Consider the following 21480-nt stretch of genomic DNA (forward strand, 5'->3'; position numbering starts at 1 on the left):
AATACTATGCCAATCACGGCATAAGCTCTATTCTGTATTATTCAGCAGCTTTTTTGCTTGCTCAGGAGCAAATTACCCTCCTCCATCCCCAACTCCTCCTTTCGCCACAGTCAGGACTTGGCTTTCTGATACTCTTTGTTGAATCAAACTCTTTTTATCTTGAATAATGTTGTTGCACTTACATGTCATTAAGTACATTAATGATATTTGCTTTGTTTTGTTCTGGTTACTCTAGGGCAGTGGTTCTCAAACTTTTTACAGTCGCGTCCCCCCCCCCAGGCATTTAACGTCCTTCCGCCTACCCCCTCTCTCACACTTAAACTACAGTCACAAAGTATTTTAAAAATGTGCACGTGTAACACCTTTGTAAAATAACTCCCTTTTATCAAGCATAATTTGTATGCAACCTATCGTATATTTTTAATAAATTACTCACCGTTTAATGAGATGGGTGTGCTTGAAGTGACTTGCATAACTCTGCGATGTTTGGGTGTATTGGAGAGAGTCTGAGTCTTAAATCGTTCTCAATCGTGGACAGTCTGTGTCGATATTTGTTCTTCATGTTGGTAAGTGCTGAGGATCCACTTTCACAGAGGTATGCTGTTGCAAAGGGCATCAAAGTCTTTACAGCACGATTTGCCAAGGCAGGGTACTCTGCACACAGGGCTATCCAGAAATCTGGCAGTGATTTTTGTGTGAACTCTAAAGAAGCCCATGTGATGTTACAAGGCAAAGACTTTGAAAATCTCCTCCGCAGTTGTCCTGCCATCCAACACTTTGCAAAAAAGTACATCTTCCATAATTGTACCTTCATAAATGTACTGCACATATACCAGCAGTTGAGCTAAACTTATGCTTAATTCTTATGCTTTCAGATTACTCTCACGATACTTTGATGCCAGTCTTCGATTGGTCTGCGCAGCACTGCTTCAAATCGAATACAGTCTTCTTTTATCCCTTTCTTGACAATGTGACTAAAAACCAAATGTGAGACATTCAAACTGACCAATCAGCAGATTACAGCTGCACCCACTGTGCAATTAGTAGACCCCCAATGTATACACATCTTGGCCTACAGGCCTTGATCACTGTCAGCATCCCTTTGCCCTTTTGTTACTGAAGATAGGTTTGGGAAAGAAAGCAGAGGTCTTCGATAATTTTTGACCCTATGCTGGCTTGCTGTGTAGTATAGTCGTGCCTTGTGCCAAATGCTTCAAAACGATTATCAGGTTAACTGACTTGTAGCGTGTGCAATCATGACCTCCCGAGTGTCTGCACTTGTAATGCGTATGTCTGGCTTTAAAAAACGCCATTTTTTATAAGAGTTTGATTTTGCAAGGGATGTGTAATGTTCTGCATATTGTGTGCAAGTTTTGTGTGTAGACTTTAGAGAAGAAGAGCCATAGTTTCAGAAATGGTAAGCAATTTAAAACTGTAATAGAATTACAAAAAACTGTAATAGTTTGAATTGATGTGGTTGGTATTCTTAATATCGTAAGTGCTACAAACTTCATCCATCGACTCCAGATGTCTGAATACCATCAACATATCCTGTGGTTGCAAGGCTTGATCTGTTTTTTGTTTGTTGTTTACTTTACAGTGACATGATGGCCAATTCAAATCTAGATGATACCATGGACACTTCTGTAGAGACAGACCATCTTCCTGCGACAGAAGGAGAGATCAGCAAAGACATGAACCAAACTCAGCACAGGTCTAATCTAGAGGTAGATGAGTTCTCTGAATCTAAAAAAGCTCAGTCTTTTATGATAAAGACACTGATCCAGTTAAAAAGGAAGTCAGTAAAGAAACAAAGACCCAGACTCTGCAAAGAGCAAATCACTGATGATGAATACAAAGTTGAAGTATAAAGGAAATTGTCCAGAAAATTAGACTACAGAGAAACTGAAGAGAAACTGTACATATATAGATACATGTAAAAGATCTAAATATACTATTAGATTATGATAATTAATCTTTCTTCAGGATAATGGACAGTCTAGAAAAGAAGGGAGCAACTCCAAACCTGAAGAACAATGTGACTCCGATTCATCAGATAACAGCAAGGGTAAGATAGCAACGATATTGTTTATAATAAGACTCATTATTATGTTGAAATGTTTGATGTGTTTAAGAACAGAACTTTGATGTTTATTTTAGAGTTCATACCTCCCAATCTGACCATTGCGTTAACTGGAAACTCTGTGGCCATCCAGTTTGGACATGAAAACCTTCTACTAGGAGAAAAACAGACAAATGTGGAAAATGCAGAAATATCCAGGATTTTTCCTGTACAGAAGAAGATATCAGATCGTCATGTTTCTGTGATCAATATGACTGATTTACATGAAGCTGAACATGTGGATAATCTCATTGATCAACTGGTGAATGAAAATGAAATCCACGTCTTCATCTTTGTTCTACGACTGGGCCAGTTAACAGATGCTGATAAGATGGGTCTTGAATGGCTTCAGAATGTGTTCGGTGACACGATTTTTCATTTTGTGATGATTCTCTTTGTCTATGAGAGAGAAGATGAGTCTGATATTGTAATAGATGATCTGAAGAAAAACACTGTTCTGGAGCAGCTGCTGAAGAAATGTGGAGAAAGATATCACACCTGCAACAAGATGATGAACAACCAATCAGAGATGAGAGAACTGATGAACAAGATTAAGCGTCTGTTTGATGAGAATCAAAAGCATCACTACACTGGAGAGATGTACAACACTGCATTAAGACAGAGAGAAGACCTGAACAACAGTAAATGTGAAAGGGGTAGGAACACAGATTTATTTTCTTGATATTTTAATTCAACATTCAATAACCAGTCAATTACTAAATATATTTGTACACATGTACAATCATCTGATACACTAGCCCCAGTGGTTTTCAAACCTGTCCTGGAGGACCCCTAGCCCTGCACATTTTGTATGTCTCCCTAATTAGACACACCCAATTTAGTTTTTGCAGTCTCTACTAACGAGCTAATGAGTGGAATCAGGTGTGTTAGATGAGGGAGACATGTAAAATGGGCAGGTCCTCCAGGACAGGTTTGAAAACCCCTGCACTAGCCCAATGAATGTTTAAATAAATAAATACAGAGTTCTGGCATGAAACTCTAGATGGCACAGTCCGATAGGTCTAACTCAATTTGACCTAATGACATCATTATCACATGGCACAGCTGATTGGTTTTCTCCTGTATCAGTAGCCAATGAGCTCACTGCTCAATATTCAAATACTTTGGCTTTTGTTTGCTGTAGCAGTTTGGCAGCACACTTCAGAACAGCTGAAATCAACATCTTATAAGTAAATGCTGTTTAAATCCATATTGCTTTGTATTAGTGATGTAAAGTCCGATTCATTTCCGCAAACCGGTTTTTTCGGACAGATCGGCTCATTGAACCGGTTCAGAAAGCCGATTCATTGGTTCCTGACATCATTAAGCAATAACGTCTCTACGCATTTCTTTTCTAACAACTCAGTGCCATGTTATAGCACTGAAAAATTCAAATAAGTCATTTGTGTCAACAAATATTGAAACATTCAAAACATAAAGTTATTTGTGTGAAAGAATATTGCTGATTATTGCCATATAATTCACTTAAGTTAATGGCATTTGTGGTCACAGTTTCATTCGCGGATCCTTTTTGTCAGATACGACTGACTGACCAATATCGACTAGCCTACAACCTGGATAAGATTCCTAAAAGTGTCACACTTACAGCACACATTACAGACATTGATGCACAAACGCGGATATGTTCTACATGTCTATAGTATAAAGAATGCATAAACCAGTCTTATAAACTCCTTGATTTCGCTTAAGCAACTTTAAATGTAATATGCATGCACAATAAACTATAGTAAAATTACTTACATCACTCGACAGAAAGGTTTTTGCAGGTTTTAATAAAATGTAAATTAATAACAGTCATAAGCATATTTCCAGTATGCCCCTCAGGCTTGTACAGTATCGTCAACTCGCTCATCAGAATCTTCGTAATCCTTGGCAAACTTTGTCACGGCTCATTCGGTTCTTTTTGAGTTGGAGGTGCTACTTCGGCTGTGTGTCCTGCATCATCAAACCAGAACTAAAGTTCGATTCAGTTCGATTTGTGAACTGGCTCGACCGGTTACTTCCTGAAAACCGGCTCAAAAGAACGATTCGTTCAAGAACCGAACTTCACTACTGTGGTTATTTTCATTAATTGAATACAAAAATGAGCAACCATAAACTTGTGATGGCGAAGTGAAGCGTTCTGAACCAGCGACGCTTTCAACACAATTGTATCGGAAAAAGGTTCATTACGCGATGCTTTTTCAAAACTGTTCATGCTGTGGCCATCTAGTGGTCATAAAAATGAATAACACCTTCCAAAGGGCTGTGTTCCATTACAGATGCTGATTTCACATCTGGTTCTACAAATGATTCTTTATTTCATTGTATGTATGTACATATATATATATATATATATATATATATACATATATAATGGTCATTGTCAAAGTCATTCATCTGTGTCAGTGTACTGCCACTAAAATAAGTAAAATAAATTAAACAAATTCATAAATTAAAACTGTGATCTGATTTGTCTATTTTAACTCTGCCTCAGTCCTTAGTTATTTAATCAGGAAAAGTTCATTTGAGCTTAATGTATAAATTATGATTTTTAAAAAAGTAATGTTAATGCATTATAATGTAATATAATGTAAAGGAAACGGTGCTGAGGTTCGCTTCGTTTGAACCAGATACTGAAGCAGTCACGTGGTTTTCAGGCGAATGAAGCTTCGGACGTCATAGATCATGTGCTTTTGGCAAAATTAATCAAGCTCCAATACATTGCTTCAATGTGAAATATGTTGTTATTTTGATACAAGCTTCGGAGCTTTAGTGTTGAACGTAACATCACTACCATAAACAAGTTTAAACTAAGTGTCATGTTAGCGGTTTGCATTGTATGCATCAGCGAAATATTAAGCATATTAGCAGCAGCATTTAGCATCTGTGTTTATACAGCTGGAGCAAAGGCAGTTTAGAGCATGTAATTACTCTGAGGACATGCCGATAGTAACGGACATGAAAACAGGTTAAACGAAATAAGCATTCTTGTGTATGGGCTTCATCATTTACATCAGCGTAATCTCAATGTTCACGTTCGTTATTTATTCTAAGGTCAATGTTTTCATTGTGATGAGTGTGTGGTTGATTTCAGCTGCACGCAGCGTCAGAAGCACGCGCTTATCTCAGTTATATCAATGACAGTATTTTTGAACAGAGTAGGCTACTAATAATAAACGTGTTCTAAACATACTTAGACTCGTAGCATTCATCATGTTACAGTGTATATTCATATTACTTTTGTTTTTATATAGAGCATGAAAACATCATTGCGCCGTAAGAAATTTAACTACAATGAATTGCCTATCATATTCAAAATGTTTTACTCGATTTCAAACATTTTAGTCAGGAAAAACCCAACTATGATTTTGTAGTCATATAGCCTAGCCTCTGTATGATTTTATAGTAGCCTATGATATGATTCTGTTGCCATAGACTCATGCATGATTTGTACAATCGTAAAAAAAGGATATTTTTATCTGAGAAGCTAATTATTATTGTTTAGCACGCTATTAAATCTATTTGTGAACAGAGTATTAATAATAAACATGGTCTAAACATTCTTAGACGTGTAGCATTCATCATGTTGTAGTTTGGGAAAAACCCAACTAAATGTGTTTATGTCACAATAACACATTAACTAATGTAAAAAAGAAACATTACTTACTCATCAGATTGATCTCCTCTTCTGGATGAAATCTTGTTCTTCTTTTGAGGGAAATCCTGCCTTTACTCAGCGCATCTTCTTCCAGAAACGAACAGTAGCCGCGATGAACAATCTCCTCACGCTTTGTTTGTGTTGAGCGTTTACATATCGATTGATGTATTGGTCTTATCTGTACAATCAAAACTGAAAGTGTAATTTAAGTTATTTTCAGCGTTATCAGGAGAAGATGCCACAAAACGCGTATCTGCGTTTGTCGACCCCAGAGGGTTAAATGGAGGGTGTTTGAGGACTGGTGCAGGAATTATTCCTTTTCAGTGCGCGGTGAGTGATGTTCTCTGCTTTTTGCAAAGCTTACTGAAGAATGGGAGAGCGTTCTCTACAATTAAAGTTTACTTGGCTGCTATTTCTGCTTGTCATGTGGGATTCGAAGGAGTTACAGTGGGTCGGCAACCTCTTATATGCCGTTTTATGAAGGGGGTGAAGTGTTTGAGCCCGGTGTCGAAGCGACTGGTCTCGTCATGGGATTTGTCCATGGTCTTGAATGCCTTATCTCAGGCCCCATTCGAACCTCTGGAGAGTCTTCATATTAAGCTCCTATCTTTGAAAACGCTCTTACTACTTGCTTTAGCCTCAGCTAAGCGAGTAGGTGAGTTACATGCCTCGTCAGTTCATCAAGCATGTCTGAATTTTAGTCCGGATGACAGCAAGGTTACTCTGCTGCCAAACCCGGCTTTCGTTCTCAAAGTCAGTGATTCTGCTTATAACTGCTCTGCTTTGGAGTTGCAAGCTTTTTACCCTCCGGAGGAAAGGAAATTGCACACTTTATGTCCTGTACGAGCGTTGTGCTATTATGTAAACAGGACACGATCGTTCAGGAAGAATTATCAATTATTTGTTTCATGAGCCACTCATTGTAAGGGTAAGCCGATCTCTTCGCACCACCTCTCCCATTGGATGGTGGAGACGATTGAACTAGCCTATACATCTATGGGTCTTCATTGCCCAGAGGGCTTATGGGCCCATTCTACACAAGGGTTTTCTACCTCATGGGCGTTGTACAAAGGGGTGTCGGTGGGAGATATTTGTGTGGCGGCAAGTTGGGCTTCCCCGCATACATTTATCAGATTTTACCGCCCTGATGTCACTGCACCTTCATCTGTTCGGCGGCTTCGGAAAGCATGCGTTATGGGAGTTGGCAATATCATTCCCATAGTGAGATACCAAGCGATTGTTTGAAAGAGAACGTTAGGTTACTTGCGCAACCCTGGTTCTCTGAGAACAGCGCGAGGTATCTCACCAAGCTTCCCTACTCACATAACACGGGGGAAGAGCGCGCTTAGAATGCCATTTCGGGGATCACAGCTGTGTATATATAGGGAGGGTGGGCTGTGATTGGTCCATCCTCCGGACAGACGTTGTGTAATTGGTGCTTCCATAGTCTATCACACCTGGGGCGTTTTCCATAGTGAGATACCTCCCTCTGTTCTCAGAGAACCGGGGTTATGCAAGTAACCTAACAGTTTTTTAGGTCAGTAAATGCAAGTCCTAACACATCATTTGTATTATCAACGTGAATGTTAAAATCTCGGACAATTAGCGCTTTATCAGCATAAACCAATAGGTTTGAGAGGAAATCTGCTAATTCTTTTAGGAAATCTGTATAAGGCCCTGGCGGTCTATACACAGTAGCCAGAGCAAGAGATAGGACAGATTTATTTTGCATATCTGACAGTGTAACATTAAGCATAAGTATTTCGAATTAGTTTCGAATGAGAACCTGTATTCTGTTTTCTGAGTGACATTGAGAATATCACCATATTGTTGCAACACTGCCGCCACAACCAGTCTGACGGGGCTCATGCTTATAACAGTAGCTTGGTGGAGTAGGCTCATTTAGACCAATATAATAATTTGGTTTAAGCCAGGTTTCAGTCAAGCAGAATACATCAAAACTATTATCTGTGATCATTTCATTTCCAATAACTGCTTTGGGTGTGAGTGACCTACTGTTTAGGAGCCCAAGTTTTAAAAATTGTTTTTGTTCATTAATTTTGTATTTTTCTGGTTTAATCACGATCAGATTTTTTCTAGATCCTGGCACAGACAGACACAGTCTTTATAGATTGGACAGCATAAGTACTTCTATCATTTAAGTGGATAGAACAAAAGTCATCATAGCAGTTATTTGAGAATTGGCTTACTAGTCATATGGAGAGTAGCGTCCTGGAGATGTTGTCCAACAGGAGTTCCGTAGAATGCATGCCAGGAGTACAACAGAACAGTACAATAGAACGCATGCCAGGCGAGCCAGCTAACAATGTCAATTGTCCTCTATGTTTTTTTTTCTGTAGTCACGTTTGATCTCGCAAGTCTCCTTGAGATTTCGCGTCACTGTGAAATCGTTCCTGCAGTCATCAAGTGTGTGGTCCCGCGGTCTGGTCGAATCACCTGGTGTGTGCGTTCAGAGGATTATAAGGCTAAAAATCAGTCGAAACTGTTTTCAGGTCTGTGGTCTCCCATGGTTTTAAAATCGTCTAGTGTGTCCCAGGCTTAAGTGCATGTCTTTGCGACAAACTAACTCTGTGTCCTAACTACACACTACATGACAAGATTCCAGTGACAAATAATTTGGCAGCCCACAACAGATGTGACACGACAATGTGACGCAACAGAATCAATCAAATATCACAACCAATCAAAAGTGTGTGAGGGCGGGCTCTCTCTGGAAGCGCACTGCACTCGCAATGAAATGGATGTTTATCTAATTCATAAATATTAAACTTTGTTATGGAATACGTTTGATGGTTCGCATTGAGTTTGCAGTTTTAATGTATATGCTTGCTTAAATTTATTTTCAAGAGTATCATTTAAAAAAATCAATAAAACCAGAACAGAATTATGACAAAAATATATTGATTATTTTTTCTGCAACAGCAACAGTAGTGTTTACAACAGCAAAACCACCATAGCCTGTAAACTCAATTATCTCTCTTGAAATAAATTTTAAAATGTCAATATAAAATGAATAATATATTCTGTATAACAGAGAGCCTTGAGAGCCTAAAGGTTTGGACAATGTAAGAAACTTCAGTTTCTTATCCCAGAGTTATTAATAGGTGCAAAGAAAATATTTGATAACTGGTCTTTTCTGTTTTGTGTTTCTTATTTATTTATTTTTTAAACTGGGTCACAGCATTTGCTGCTGTATCAGTACAGAAATTGTCACAAATCCGGTCTTCCGTGGTCTTCCGTCCACTCGTCACCAGAGGTCGCTTTCACATTATATTGACTCACACTACACAGACTGTTACATGTCACTCTGGACTACATTTCCCAGCAGCCATTTCACCAGGGCCGGTTTCTCCATTAGGGCGATCGGGCGACGCACCACCAAAGCACGAAAGGGAGTAATTTTCTTTTCTTTCACATTCAATCACAGTGTTACGCTAGCTTTAACTCTTCTGTACTGTTTGTTCTGCCTCTGGAAATATAGTCCAATCAGCGTCGAGTCACGTTCTGTGTAGTACCGCCCTTTTTGGGCGATTTCTGTCAGACTTCCATACAAATTTATTTATTTTTTAAGACTGCAATGCAATCTCTATGGGTTCCGGGAGGGCTAGCACTAACGTGCTTTCGTCATCATGCGTAACCTTAACTTGTGCAGCGACTGGTTGGAACAAACATACCGCTAATAAGAAGAAATATGAAGTCAGGACTAGTCTGTATGGGCTTACCAGTGAAGTTTTGATGGATGACGATTGTAATGGAGGTCAAGATGATTACAGTCAGTGACATACATGAATCGTCACTTACATTATTAGATGTCCATTATTATTAATATGCAAATAAACAAACTGTTTATGTGCGCTCTCTGATAGCTTTATGAGCACACTTCAGTATGATGGCATGTCTTCCAAGTGTTTTATAATGGACACTCGCTGAGGAAGCGTGTTTTTATAGGAGTTTGCTATGTATAGCGGTGTACTGGCATCAACATTCACTCTGACAGAGGAACTGTTCACTGGTCATGTTGAGCTGCCTTCAGATCACCGCACACAACAAATTCATGTTTTTATTTACTTTTTTAATTTGTGTTTTGCTCTGTTTAATAATTCTGAATACAGATCCGTGTATATTTATATAACTTTAAGGCGACTGGGATAGTGGTCTGTTGGCACTGCAGCTTGACTTGTAGTTATTTATATATGTATAGAAAATGGTCTAAACAAAAATTTTGCTGTTGCACTGTATACATCAATTTTCTTGAAAAAATCTTGCAGAAAATAGTTTTGTGAGAATCATCCTCAATCTTGAATTTGGTAAAACAATTTTCTTTATTTAAAATGTTTCATGTACTGGGATAAATCATAACGGGATGTATGCTAAAATTTTTGGATGTGGCGCCCCACCTAGAAAATTTGCCACCAGCCGCCACTGCATTTCACTAATCACACGCTCACCTAAAACTAATCACACCCACTATATAACACCCACTCAGATCCTGATCAAGTGGCCGAGTATTGTCTAGCGCAGTGCTTCCCAAACCTGTCCTGGAGGACCCCTAGCCCTGCACATTTTGCATGTCTCCCTTATCTAACACGCCTGATTCAACTAATCAGCTCGTTACTAGAGACTGCAAGACATGAATTGGGTGTGTCTGATAAGGTAGACATACAAAATGTGCAGGGCTAGGGGTCCTACAGGACAGGTTTGGGAAGCACTGGTCTAGCGTTTATCGCTCTCCCAGTGATAGCTACATTACGGAGCCCTTCCGTGTTTTCTAAGTCTAAGACTAGTTTATTGCCTGAGTCATTCGTATCTTTATCCTAGCCTGTGTATCTCATTTCTTGTCTGATCTCTGCCTGCCCTGAAGTTTATAGCTTACCTTGGATTTCTCTTTAGTCTTGTTGTTTTGTGCTCTGTTTGCTCCTGCCTGGACTACTGCTCACGTTATCGGATTACCCCTCTTGTCAAGCCCTCTGGATATTGTTTGCCAATCGAAGATCCACGCTTGCCCTAGGTTTACTCTTGTGTCTTGCCCGTGCCTTACCCATTTGCTGTTGTTTTGACCCTGCCTGTGTTTTGACTGTTTACTAATAAAAGCTTGCACTTGGATCCGCTTGCCTCACGTCTCGTCGGCTCCGTAACAGAAACATCCATATCAATACACATATCAGCAAGGAATGCGTCACAATAATTTGCTGTACTGATATTTTGAGCACAGCCCTATTACCTGCGTGCGATTACCTGCGTCTGTCCTTCAGGCCGAGTCATGTATAAATTTGTGAAAACAGGTTGTCATGTCCAAGGAAAGCGAAATCTGTCTTAGCATTGACGCTCTGCTGGTCAGCTGAGCCTTTAAAAGTGGCGCTCAAAGTTAAAATTATTTAAACAGCGTGTTTTATTACAAATCTCTGAATGAATCAGCGTTTCTGAACGTGTAGTTGAATGAACGGTTTAAAGACTCACTCAAAGACAGTCTCTTGCCGCCACCTTGAGGCGAAATGATGAAGCCGCACTGACTGAGTAACAGTCCGTCTAGAACACGCAGGTGAAATATCAACAGAAAAAGTATCTCGTCAGTCAGATTCGAGGATCAGAACTAACCGTGGTATACTAATGATCTTATTGTCAGGTTTATGTTTTATGTGGACCGTTATTTTGTCATTCTCTTCTGTTTACTTCACTTCCAGTTTCAACGCGATTTAGTTTCGGTTTCTGAATATGACCTCCTTACATCGTAACGTATATATATATATATATGCGGTAATACTGCATACCGCGCTATTGAGCCACTCAAAATTACCGCAAGGGAAATACCTTAACCGCAACCGCCCTAGCCCTATTTAAAGCCTTGTTGCATTTGCCCCTTTTATACTTTGAACACCTGCCACTAATTAATGTGAAATAATCATTTATAACAATAATATTATTATTGATTAAGTTATACTATAAATAAGAAACATAAACTGCCTGTAGATGGCACTGAATGTCTTAACTTAGAAAATCATTCTTTCATTGAATTCCTTCAAACGGATGATTAATTCAGGAATGATGTAAATGGTTCTCTCTATGAACCATTGAATCATGATGCACGGTTCTGCTATGGCTTTATAGGTAATATTGTCATTGTACAAACTGAGCAAGAATAGACAATATTGAGTCTACAATATAACATGATATTAACATTTTTACTAGGGCTGGGTATTGAAACAAATTTGCATACTGGATACATTACTTGTATTCTGTTTACTTTCTGCTTTTTAAGATGATGCACTGACAAGAATGGAGGACACAGGAACATCAGAGACTGGAGAACAAAAAGTGAGTGACCAGTTATTTTAATAACTTCCTGGGTTAACATTTAAAGATAATAATGATAAGAAGAAGAATTAAAAAAAACTACAGTCTAATTTTATCTTTTATCTTTCTGGAGTATGTGTTTAATGACCAAAATGTAATAATCAACCACATTGCTTATTATTTAAAACCAAAGGATCGACGTAAATTTAATGTTATTTGTTTCATATTCATTAGGGAAAAAACCTGCTATTTCATAGACTTCGTCTTGAAGACAGACACCACAATAAACTGAGATCTGCAGATGTTCTTCAGATAACTAAACATTCATTACAGTCCCATGAATCTTGTGCTGAAGAGGAGCTGATTCAGACTTTCATACAAAAACTACTGATGATGAACTACAGAGCAAGATACATTAAAACTGAGGAGAACAATCACACACACATTAAAACTGAGGAAGATCACACACAACAAAGAGACAAAGAAGTTGAGGATAATATTTTTGATGATGTTCTTAAAAAAGGAACAAGTCAGTCTGACCCTGTTCACCCGATGGATGTTCAGATGGCCGTGTTTCATTGTGCTGATGGTTTCCTGAAGCAGCTGATGGTGACTAAACTGTCCCAGTGTCAGTACGCTCTGCCTCTGCTTGTTCCTGATCCATTCACACAACAGACTGAGTTTCTTCTCTGGACATTCAGACAAATCAACAAGAGCTGGAAGATGAGAAACACCAACAATGAAATCATCAGTCAAACCCAGCCGGTCTACAAGGCAGAAACTCCAATGGTGTTTTTCTTCAGGTTTGGCTCTGTGTCTTCATCCAAGTCTCAGCTGATGAACAGTCTGATCAATGAGAAACACAACACGTTCTTCCACAGGAACTGCCCAGGCAGCAGCAGAACCAGAGAACTGATGGATGGAGTGGTGGAGATCGCCTGGTACTGCCCTTCTGGGAAAAACACAGATAAATTCACTGACTGTGTTGCATTCTGTAATCTACACGGTGATGCAGGAGACCATGAGAAACAGCTGCAGATCCTCACTGAAATGGCCTCAGTCAATGTTGTTCTTCTACCACGACTGGACAAGTATGACAGACATGCAGCAAAGATACAAAACCTGTACAAGGAAAGAAAGCCACTCATTTGTCTTTTTACAGAGGATGATTCTGCTGTCACTGAAATGAAAAAAGAGAAATACAAGATTGGTCTAAAAGGCAGAAATCAGTCAGATGTATCTGAAGAACTCAGAAGAGTTATAAATGATTGTCTCAAAGAATCATCTTCCATTTTCAGACTTGAAGATGTGTCTAAACGCTCAGATATCAGAGTAGATGAGGAAGATGATGGTGACTGCAAGAGAGGAAGAGAAGCAGCACAGCAGACGATGAGTTTACTGGGGAATAAAGATCTGACAAAAATCAAAGAATCACTTCTGCCTCATCAGGGGAAACTGTGGCATCAGTGGTGTCAGAAGAACAAAGAACTACATCGACCTCAAGCAGATGAGACAGAAAAGGAAAAAAGTCAAAGAGCCAAAATGAAAGAACTTCGGGAACAGCAGCATAAAGTTAACATAAATACTTTTATACAGTCATTTATTAAAGAAATGATCTCACATGCTGAGAATAAGATGTATTTTCTTAAATGGCTTGGAATTTTCCTAGATGCACATTCCTCGTGGGATATTTCTGACCTTCATCACAAATATGATGAAAAGTGGCCGAAAAAGAGTCATTATAATTCTGAACATCTCAACACTGATCAAACTGAACTTGAGAGAATATCTGAGGAACTACAAACAGCAACCTTTGGTTTGGAGCACATCATGAGGGAGATCGGTCAGATCTATGAATCATGTTCATCTGTGAAGAAGAACAAGAAAGACCTGCAGGTTCAGTTCTCTTCTCTCCCGAGTCTTGCAGCAGAGATGATGATCTCTGGATTTCCACTGGAGCTGATGGATGGAGATGCTGCTCATATTCCTGTGATCTGGATCTCTGCTGTTCTAGATCAACTCATCCAGAAACTGGGAGACCAGAGAGTCTTTGTGCTGTCAGTTTTAGGGCTTCAGAGCTCTGGGAAATCCACCATGCTGAACGCCATGTTTGGTCTCCAGTTTGCCGTCAGTGCTGGCCGGTGCACCAGAGGAGCTTTCATGCAGCTGGTCAGAGTCTCAGACGAGATGAAAACACAACTGAACTTTGACTATATTCTGGTTGTCGATACTGAGGGTCTTCGTGCTCTAGAACTGGCTGGAAGATCAACAAGAGATCATGACAATGAATTGGCCACATTTGTTGTTGGTCTTGGAAATATTACATTGATCAATATTTTTGGTGAAAACCCATCTGAGATGCAGGACATTCTTCAGATTGTTGTTCAGGCGTTCCTGAGGATGAAGAAGGTCAGACTGAATCCCAGCTGTGTGTTTGTGCATCAGAACGTTTCAGACATCACAGCTGGAGAGAAAACATGGAGGGAAGGAGACGACTGCAGGAGACACTGGATGAAATGACAAAACTTGCTGCTGAAGAGGAAGTCTATGATGCAGAACATTTCAGTGATATCATTAGATTTGATGTTCATAATGATGTGAAGTATTTTGCTCATCTCTGGGAGGGCAGTCCACCCATGGCACCACCAAACCCAAACTACTGTGAAAACATTCAAGAACTAAAGGAAACTGTTATGTCTCATGCCTCAAAATCATGTGGAATGATGCTGATAGACTTAAAAGACCGTATTAAAGATCTCTGGGAGGCTTTACTGAATGAAGGATTCGTTTTCAGCTTCAGAAATTCTCTGGAAGTTGCAGCCTACCGGAAACTGGAGACAGAATACAGCAAATGGTCCTGGAGTCTCCGCAGTGCCATGCTGGAAACTGAGAACAAACTACACAACAAAATAGAAAACGAAACAATTCATGAGGTTGAAGAAACTGATCTTCAAAGAGAACTGAAGAATACAAGTGAAGAAGTGAAAAAATCAATGTCGAAGTTCTTTGAGAAAGATAAAGATAAAAATATACTGATTCACTGGAAAACATCATTTGAAATCAAAATCAAAGAGCTTCAGGAAAATATTGTGAGTGAAACAAAGAGAAAATTAAATGAGATTCTTCAGCAGCGAGACCTGAAGAAAAAGATTGATGCTCAGAGGAAACATCATGAAAACACTCTCTATGAAAAGAGTAAAGAACTTGCTTTAAAACTCAAAGACAAAACAAATGATGAAGAAACACTGAAGAAAGAGTTTGATTTGTTTTGGGAACAGAGTGTGAAGGAGATCATCCAAGATTACAATCCTACAATCAAATACATTGACATAATGAGAGATGTGAGAAGACATCTTAATGACATTCATCAGGGAATTCTCCCTGTTGACCTCTGGAAAGAAAGCAGTGAATACAATGATATTTTCCCTGTGCTCAGTTACTCTGAACATGTTATTTTCCGAAAGTCTGCACAAAGAGTTAAAGAAACACATGGATTTGCTCAAACTCTGTCTCCAGAGGATGAAGCTCAGATAAGATCATTAGTCGCAGATGTTGCAGGGCAAACAAACAAAATGATTCAGTCATTTAATATTTCAAAGATGGGCTACAACATCAGCTACATTCAACAACTCACAGATTACATCAGGAAGAGAATAACAGGGCATGAGGAAGAATCAGCGAAATATGTGTTCAAGAAAGAGTTCTTCATTCATTTGGTTTTTTCGCTCTGCAAGAGAGCAAACAAAATGATCACTGAACAACTCGGACTGTTCAGGGACAGAAATGATCCTGTAATATATTTAGAGAAGAAGAGAGATGAGTTCTATAGTATTTTCCAGAAATACTGTCATGGAGCAACATCAGCTGCTATTTTTGGTGAAATCATCTGTCAGAAACTTAAAGAGCCCATTGAGCAGAGTGTCTACAAGAAGACTGCCAGAGATTTAGCAGATGAAATTAGATCAAACTGTCCATCACTGAATGGAAACAGATCAAATCTGGAGAAACACATCCTGAAGAAACTGGCAGAAGAGGAGGATTTTGACAAATACATGAACTACATTCATAAACCCAGAGATCACTTCAAGAGTTTCATCAGAGATGAAGTCAGTCGGTACATCACTGATCAGTTCAGTGTCAGTGTTTTACCCAAGATGAAGGAGAACACTGAACAACTGCAGCACAAGATCATGAAAGCAGCTCGTGAATCTACTGAACATGTTCAAGTCAACAGTGGAGATGCTGGTTTGTGGTTGAAGACTTTCACACAGCAGCTCTCAGATGAGCTGATCTTCTCTGAAAAAGACCTCAGTGGAGTCAAACATGATGATGTTGATTATTTCAACCTCCTAGAAGATGTGATAAGACAAGAACTTCCTGCTGTAATGTCAGATATCAGCAGTGGATTCAACACAGAGACATTTCCAGTAAAGCTGGACTTTAAATTCAGACCAGATGAGCTTTTGATTGATCACCTCTGTCAGTGCTGTTGGGTTCAGTGTCCATTCTGTAAAGCCATCTGCACCAACACCATAGAAAACCATGATGGAGATCACAGTGTTCCTTTCCATCGTGTTACAGGCCTTGAAGGGTGGTTTCACTACAAAACAACAAACTTTTCTACTGAAATATGCACATCTGCAGTAGCGAACAGTATAAAGTGTTTTTTTCCTGATTCGTCAAATAAGGCAGTCCTCTGGAGAGAATACAGAAGAGTTTACGCAGACTGGAGCATCACTGAACTTCCTGATCTCTCTGAACTTCCTTACTGGAAGTGGTTTGTGTGCACATTCCAGAAAGATCTGGAAAAATATTACAATAAAACATTTGAGAGGAAGGGTGAGATCCCAAATGAATGGAGAACATACTCAAAACAGGATGCTATTGACAGTTTGGATAAATACATTTAATTGAACAAGCTAAATAGTTTTTTGTTTTTTTCACTTACAAAATACAGTTTGCAATACATTTTTGTTCCTTACACAACTGAGTCTGAGATCAGCTAAACTTCACTTCACAGAATCAGGGACAGATTAACGCACGGACCTACTGGACATGTGCCCAGGGCACTAGACCAGAGGTGGGCCCAGCCGACATAACGCTCCTCCCAGAACGCGATTTCAACCGTGGGGCACAGTTAGGGTTGGGTACCGAAACCTGGTACCAATATGGCACCGGTACCTATGTAACCAGTATGTACTAGAACCGAATCAGAATGCAGATTAGTAACTAGCTAAGCTAAACATGCTTAAACGCCTAAAGCTAAACTTCTCTTGTATTCACGTTTTTAAACCTGCTGTCCAACGAAAGAGAACATTATAAACCTTTTTAGTCCACAACACCAGTTAAATGCTTCCTTTTGTGATCTGATGTAGCTTCTTGTCACAGAATGAGGTAGAAAATATGTTCCATAGGCTACTAAAAGATTGATTTGCAATGGATTGTAAATATACTTAATCATTATGAAAATACCAGAGATGGCTTTAATAACACAGATAAAACTATACATTTTCGTAGTCGAGTGTTTATATATATATTTTTTATAAGTATCAGTTCAGGCACCGTACCGTTTTAAAAGGATCGATTTGGCACCGGTATCAAAAAACAAAACCAAACGATACCCAACCCTGGGCACAGTGGCATCATGCCTATTCAAACTGAATTTTGAGACTAGTAGATTTTGAATGCAGCTTCCAAAAGACAAAAAATATCTGAATAATATATTTTTTATATTTGATACGATCACACCAGCATGATTAGAACATTCAGTACGGCACATTACCAGCTGTTAAATTAAAATCTGCATTGAAAACAATGCCATTTCAGCGATGAGTCATCAGAAGGCCATTGCATTCATAAGCTCAACAGAACTGTGTATGATTGCGCCAATCTAAAATACCTGGATGAGTGGAATGTAATACACTGTTGTTAATAACAAAGATTGTTATCAGGGAATAACACACCTCAAAATGTTGTGACTGGCTAATCAGAATCAAGTTTTTGGTATCAGAGCATTTTAAAGAGAACCAGTATGAGTACCACACTAATACTGGGCGCATTACCCAATGTCAATATCGGTATCAGTGAATCCCTAGGTCAAAATTTCTCCAGACTGTGCCCTATTGCTTTAAAAAAAAAACAAAAAAAAAAAACGTATATCTATTAAGGCCACACAATTAGTCGCATGTGATTGTCATGCATATCTCATCAGTAAAGCCGGTTCTGTGATTAGTAGTAAATGTCCATCACCTGCTTTCAAATGGAGCGGCATTTACTACGCAGAGCCGTAGTTTGCTGACAAGCTATGCAATATTGCACTCATAATCGCAGATGAATCGATTTCAATGTCAGTGAACTACGGCTCTGTGTAGTAAATGCTGCTCCATTTGAAAGCAGGTGATGGACATTCACTACTAATTTACAAGACACGATTAATGTGATTAATCGTGCAGCCCTAATAGCTATTGTCAACTACAAACCTGAGCTAATTTTTGATAAGCTCGTATTGAGAAATGAATGCAGCAGAAAATACTAAATAAATATGTATAATATAAAAAAGTGTAACATACCAGATTTTGCTGCTTTGACCTTTATTCTGTGTGGTGAACTTTTTTCTGAGTTTCTGTGATAGCACCTCGAAACGGGAAATTCTGCTTTTGATTGCTTTTTGAGATGTTGTCACTTCTTTGAGGTTTGCCTTTCTGGGAAATTTTAAAAAACTGATGACACTTGATACCCAGATAAACTGGGTGGTCACGGCAAAAACCGACAGACTGACTCTCCACCCACCTGTGAAAAGAAAAGAGAGTAATTTGCAAAAGAATTAGAACGGTGTAAGTGGTAACTGAACAATAACCATAAACCGGGGCTATCAAAAAAAAAAAAATTGTGCATGTAATCAAAAAATCATTTGTTTCTGATCTTGCTTCAATAGCTGCCACCCAAGATCAACCTTCTGGCAGAAAAGCCAGGAAAGCATATTTCAGCCTCTGGAAACACCAGAACCACAGTATCTCTCACCATACACATCCTTATAACAGTTGTTTTTTGGGTGAACTCTTATGTTCCTCCCTATCCTATGTTCGTGACTGGTGGCTCTGTGTAATGTCGACTATTCTGCTGACACCAGTGTATAAGATGATAGGGCCTCATACGTTTCTAGAACAGGATGTAGTCTATAACTAATCAGCATATGACGTGTTTACTAAGCAAGGTCTTTCAGAGCGCGGTATCTTCTGTATAAAAATCTGGAAGAATAACAACTTGCTGTCCTTTGCACTAAGAAACTCTGTGTATGTGAACTGACCATTCTTGCAAAAATTGAATAAGGTTTTGAGTCTTCATTCTCAGTCTTACTGATGTTTATTGATTGTTTTAGATTCTGCCTAAAATAATATACTAATCAAATACGTGAAATGTATTTTACAGTGCATTTTGTTTTACAATACAGGTAGGTGGAAATTTGTCCTTCCACTTACGCAATATAAGACATATAGCTATTAAAGTTGAAAAAGAAATCATGTTTTTTGTATTATTATCTAAACAAAGTTCTGTAGTTAAACCAAATATTGCAAGAATAGGGGAAGGATCAATAGATAAATACAGGACTTCAGAAAGAAAATTAAATATTAATTGCCAAAAATTTGCAAGCTCAGAACATGACCAAAACGTGTGTATGATTAGCTATCTCAACTCTACACCTGTCACACAAAGAGTTGATATTTGGTGAAAAGTTTGCTAGTTTTGCTTTTGTCTAGTGTAAGCGGTGAACCACTTTAAACTGAATAATTGTATGTCGTAGACAAATTGAAGTTGAATGAATCTTATTTATAATATCCTGCCATGTTTCCTCTGAGAGAAGCAAATTAAGCTCACTTTCCCATTGTTCAATTCAATTTTCAATTCAATTTATTTCTAAAGCACGTTTAAATTCCACCTTTGTTGGCCAAAGTGCTGTACAAAGTAAAATAAAATACAGTAAGGATAAAAGCAAAATAAACACATACACATTACACAGAATTAAAAGCACAAGAAAAAAGATGCGTTTTTTAACCTAGATTTGAATTCGGCTAGCGTGGAGGCAGTTCTGACAGATAATGGCAGGCTATTCCATAGCTTAGGACCAGCTACTGCGAAGGCTCTGTCGCCCCTGCGTTGCATGCGAGACTGTGGTATTCGCAGAAGATGGCCATCTTGGGATAAAAGTGACCTAGCCGGGTTATAGATGGTGAGTAAGTCGGAGAGATACCTCGGAGCTAGGTTGTTAAAAGCTTTGTAGACAAATAAAATAATTTTGTAGTCAATTCGATATTGGACTGGTAGCCAGTGCAATGTGCATAGAATTGGTGTGATATTGTTGCTTTGATTTTGTTAAGGATGCTCAATTTTGTGAAGAAATCAGAGAGTATATCAAACCTATATTATTTGTGGAAAGTGGGTTGATTTTTAGAATTGTATCAAGTAGTGATTCTGTAGGTAGAACTGGAAAATCCAGAGTGTTAGATATCATAAAGCTGTGAATCTGTAAATATCTAAAGAAATGTGTTTGTGGAATATTATATTTTGCTTTTATTTGATAAAATGACATAAAACCAAAATCACTATATAGATCCTTCAATGTGACAAGTCCTTTCTCTACCCAGCAATTAAAAGCAGAATCTGTAATCGAAAGAGGAAACGTATGATTTCATATGATAGGAGCTTGCATTGAGAGATCAGTAAGCAAAATGGCTCGTCTAAACTGATTCCATATTTTAAAAGATGCTCTAACAATTGGATTTAGAGAATGTCTAGACACTGGGTCAGAAAGAGGAATCTTTGTACAAAGTAAAGCAGATAATGCAGGTTTACAAGAAGCTTTTTCTAACAACAGCCATGCTGGACTGTCAGAAGGATTAGCCCAGTACGACATAAATTTAATATTAGAAGCCCAATGGTATTGTTGAAAATTCGGGAGAGACAGTCTACCACAAGAACGATGTCTTTGCAGTATATTTTTACGCATCTGAGGTGTTTTCCTATTCCAGATCAAATCAGATATAAGGGTGTCTATGTTCATAAAAAAGATTTTGTTAAAAAAGTAGGGAGACTTTGGAACAAAACAAAAACCATAGGCAGCATATTCATTTTGACAGTGTTAATTCTACCTCCTAAAGATAATAAGAGCAGGTTCCAATGGTCAAGATCCTGTTTTAAATTGTTTATAAGTGGGCAGAAATTAGCTTTATAAAGTTTATGATATTTGTGAGTGACCGAGATACCCAAGTATTTAAATTTTTCAGTACTTATTTCAAATGGAAAAGAATTAGATAGTATTGAATGTGATGTAAAATTTATAGGCATGAGCGCACTTTTCTGCATATTAATTTTATATCCTGAAATTTTG

The 21480-nt window shown here is 38.5% G+C and overlaps 1 protein-coding gene across 1 annotated transcript in view; it reads left to right on the forward strand.

Annotated features, from left to right (window-relative positions):
* The window catches only part of LOC131536456 (interferon-induced very large GTPase 1-like), a 41346-nt gene extending 20859 nt beyond the window's left edge, over window positions 1-20487 (forward strand). Inside the window, 7 exon segments of the mRNA XM_058769383.1 lie at window positions 1601-1727; window positions 1987-2068; window positions 2161-2778; window positions 12061-12116; window positions 12330-14568; window positions 14571-18326; window positions 18492-20487. Of these exon segments, the coding sequence (XP_058625366.1) occupies window positions 1601-1727; window positions 1987-2068; window positions 2161-2778; window positions 12061-12116; window positions 12330-14568; window positions 14571-17005 (5557 nt within the window). The 3' untranslated portion in view covers window positions 17006-18326; window positions 18492-20487.
* The last annotated feature ends 993 nt before the right edge of the window (window positions 20488-21480 follow it).

This window comes from Onychostoma macrolepis, chromosome 03, assembly GCF_012432095.1.
Source record: "Onychostoma macrolepis isolate SWU-2019 chromosome 03, ASM1243209v1, whole genome shotgun sequence".
NCBI lineage: Eukaryota > Metazoa > Chordata > Actinopteri > Cypriniformes > Cyprinidae > Onychostoma > Onychostoma macrolepis.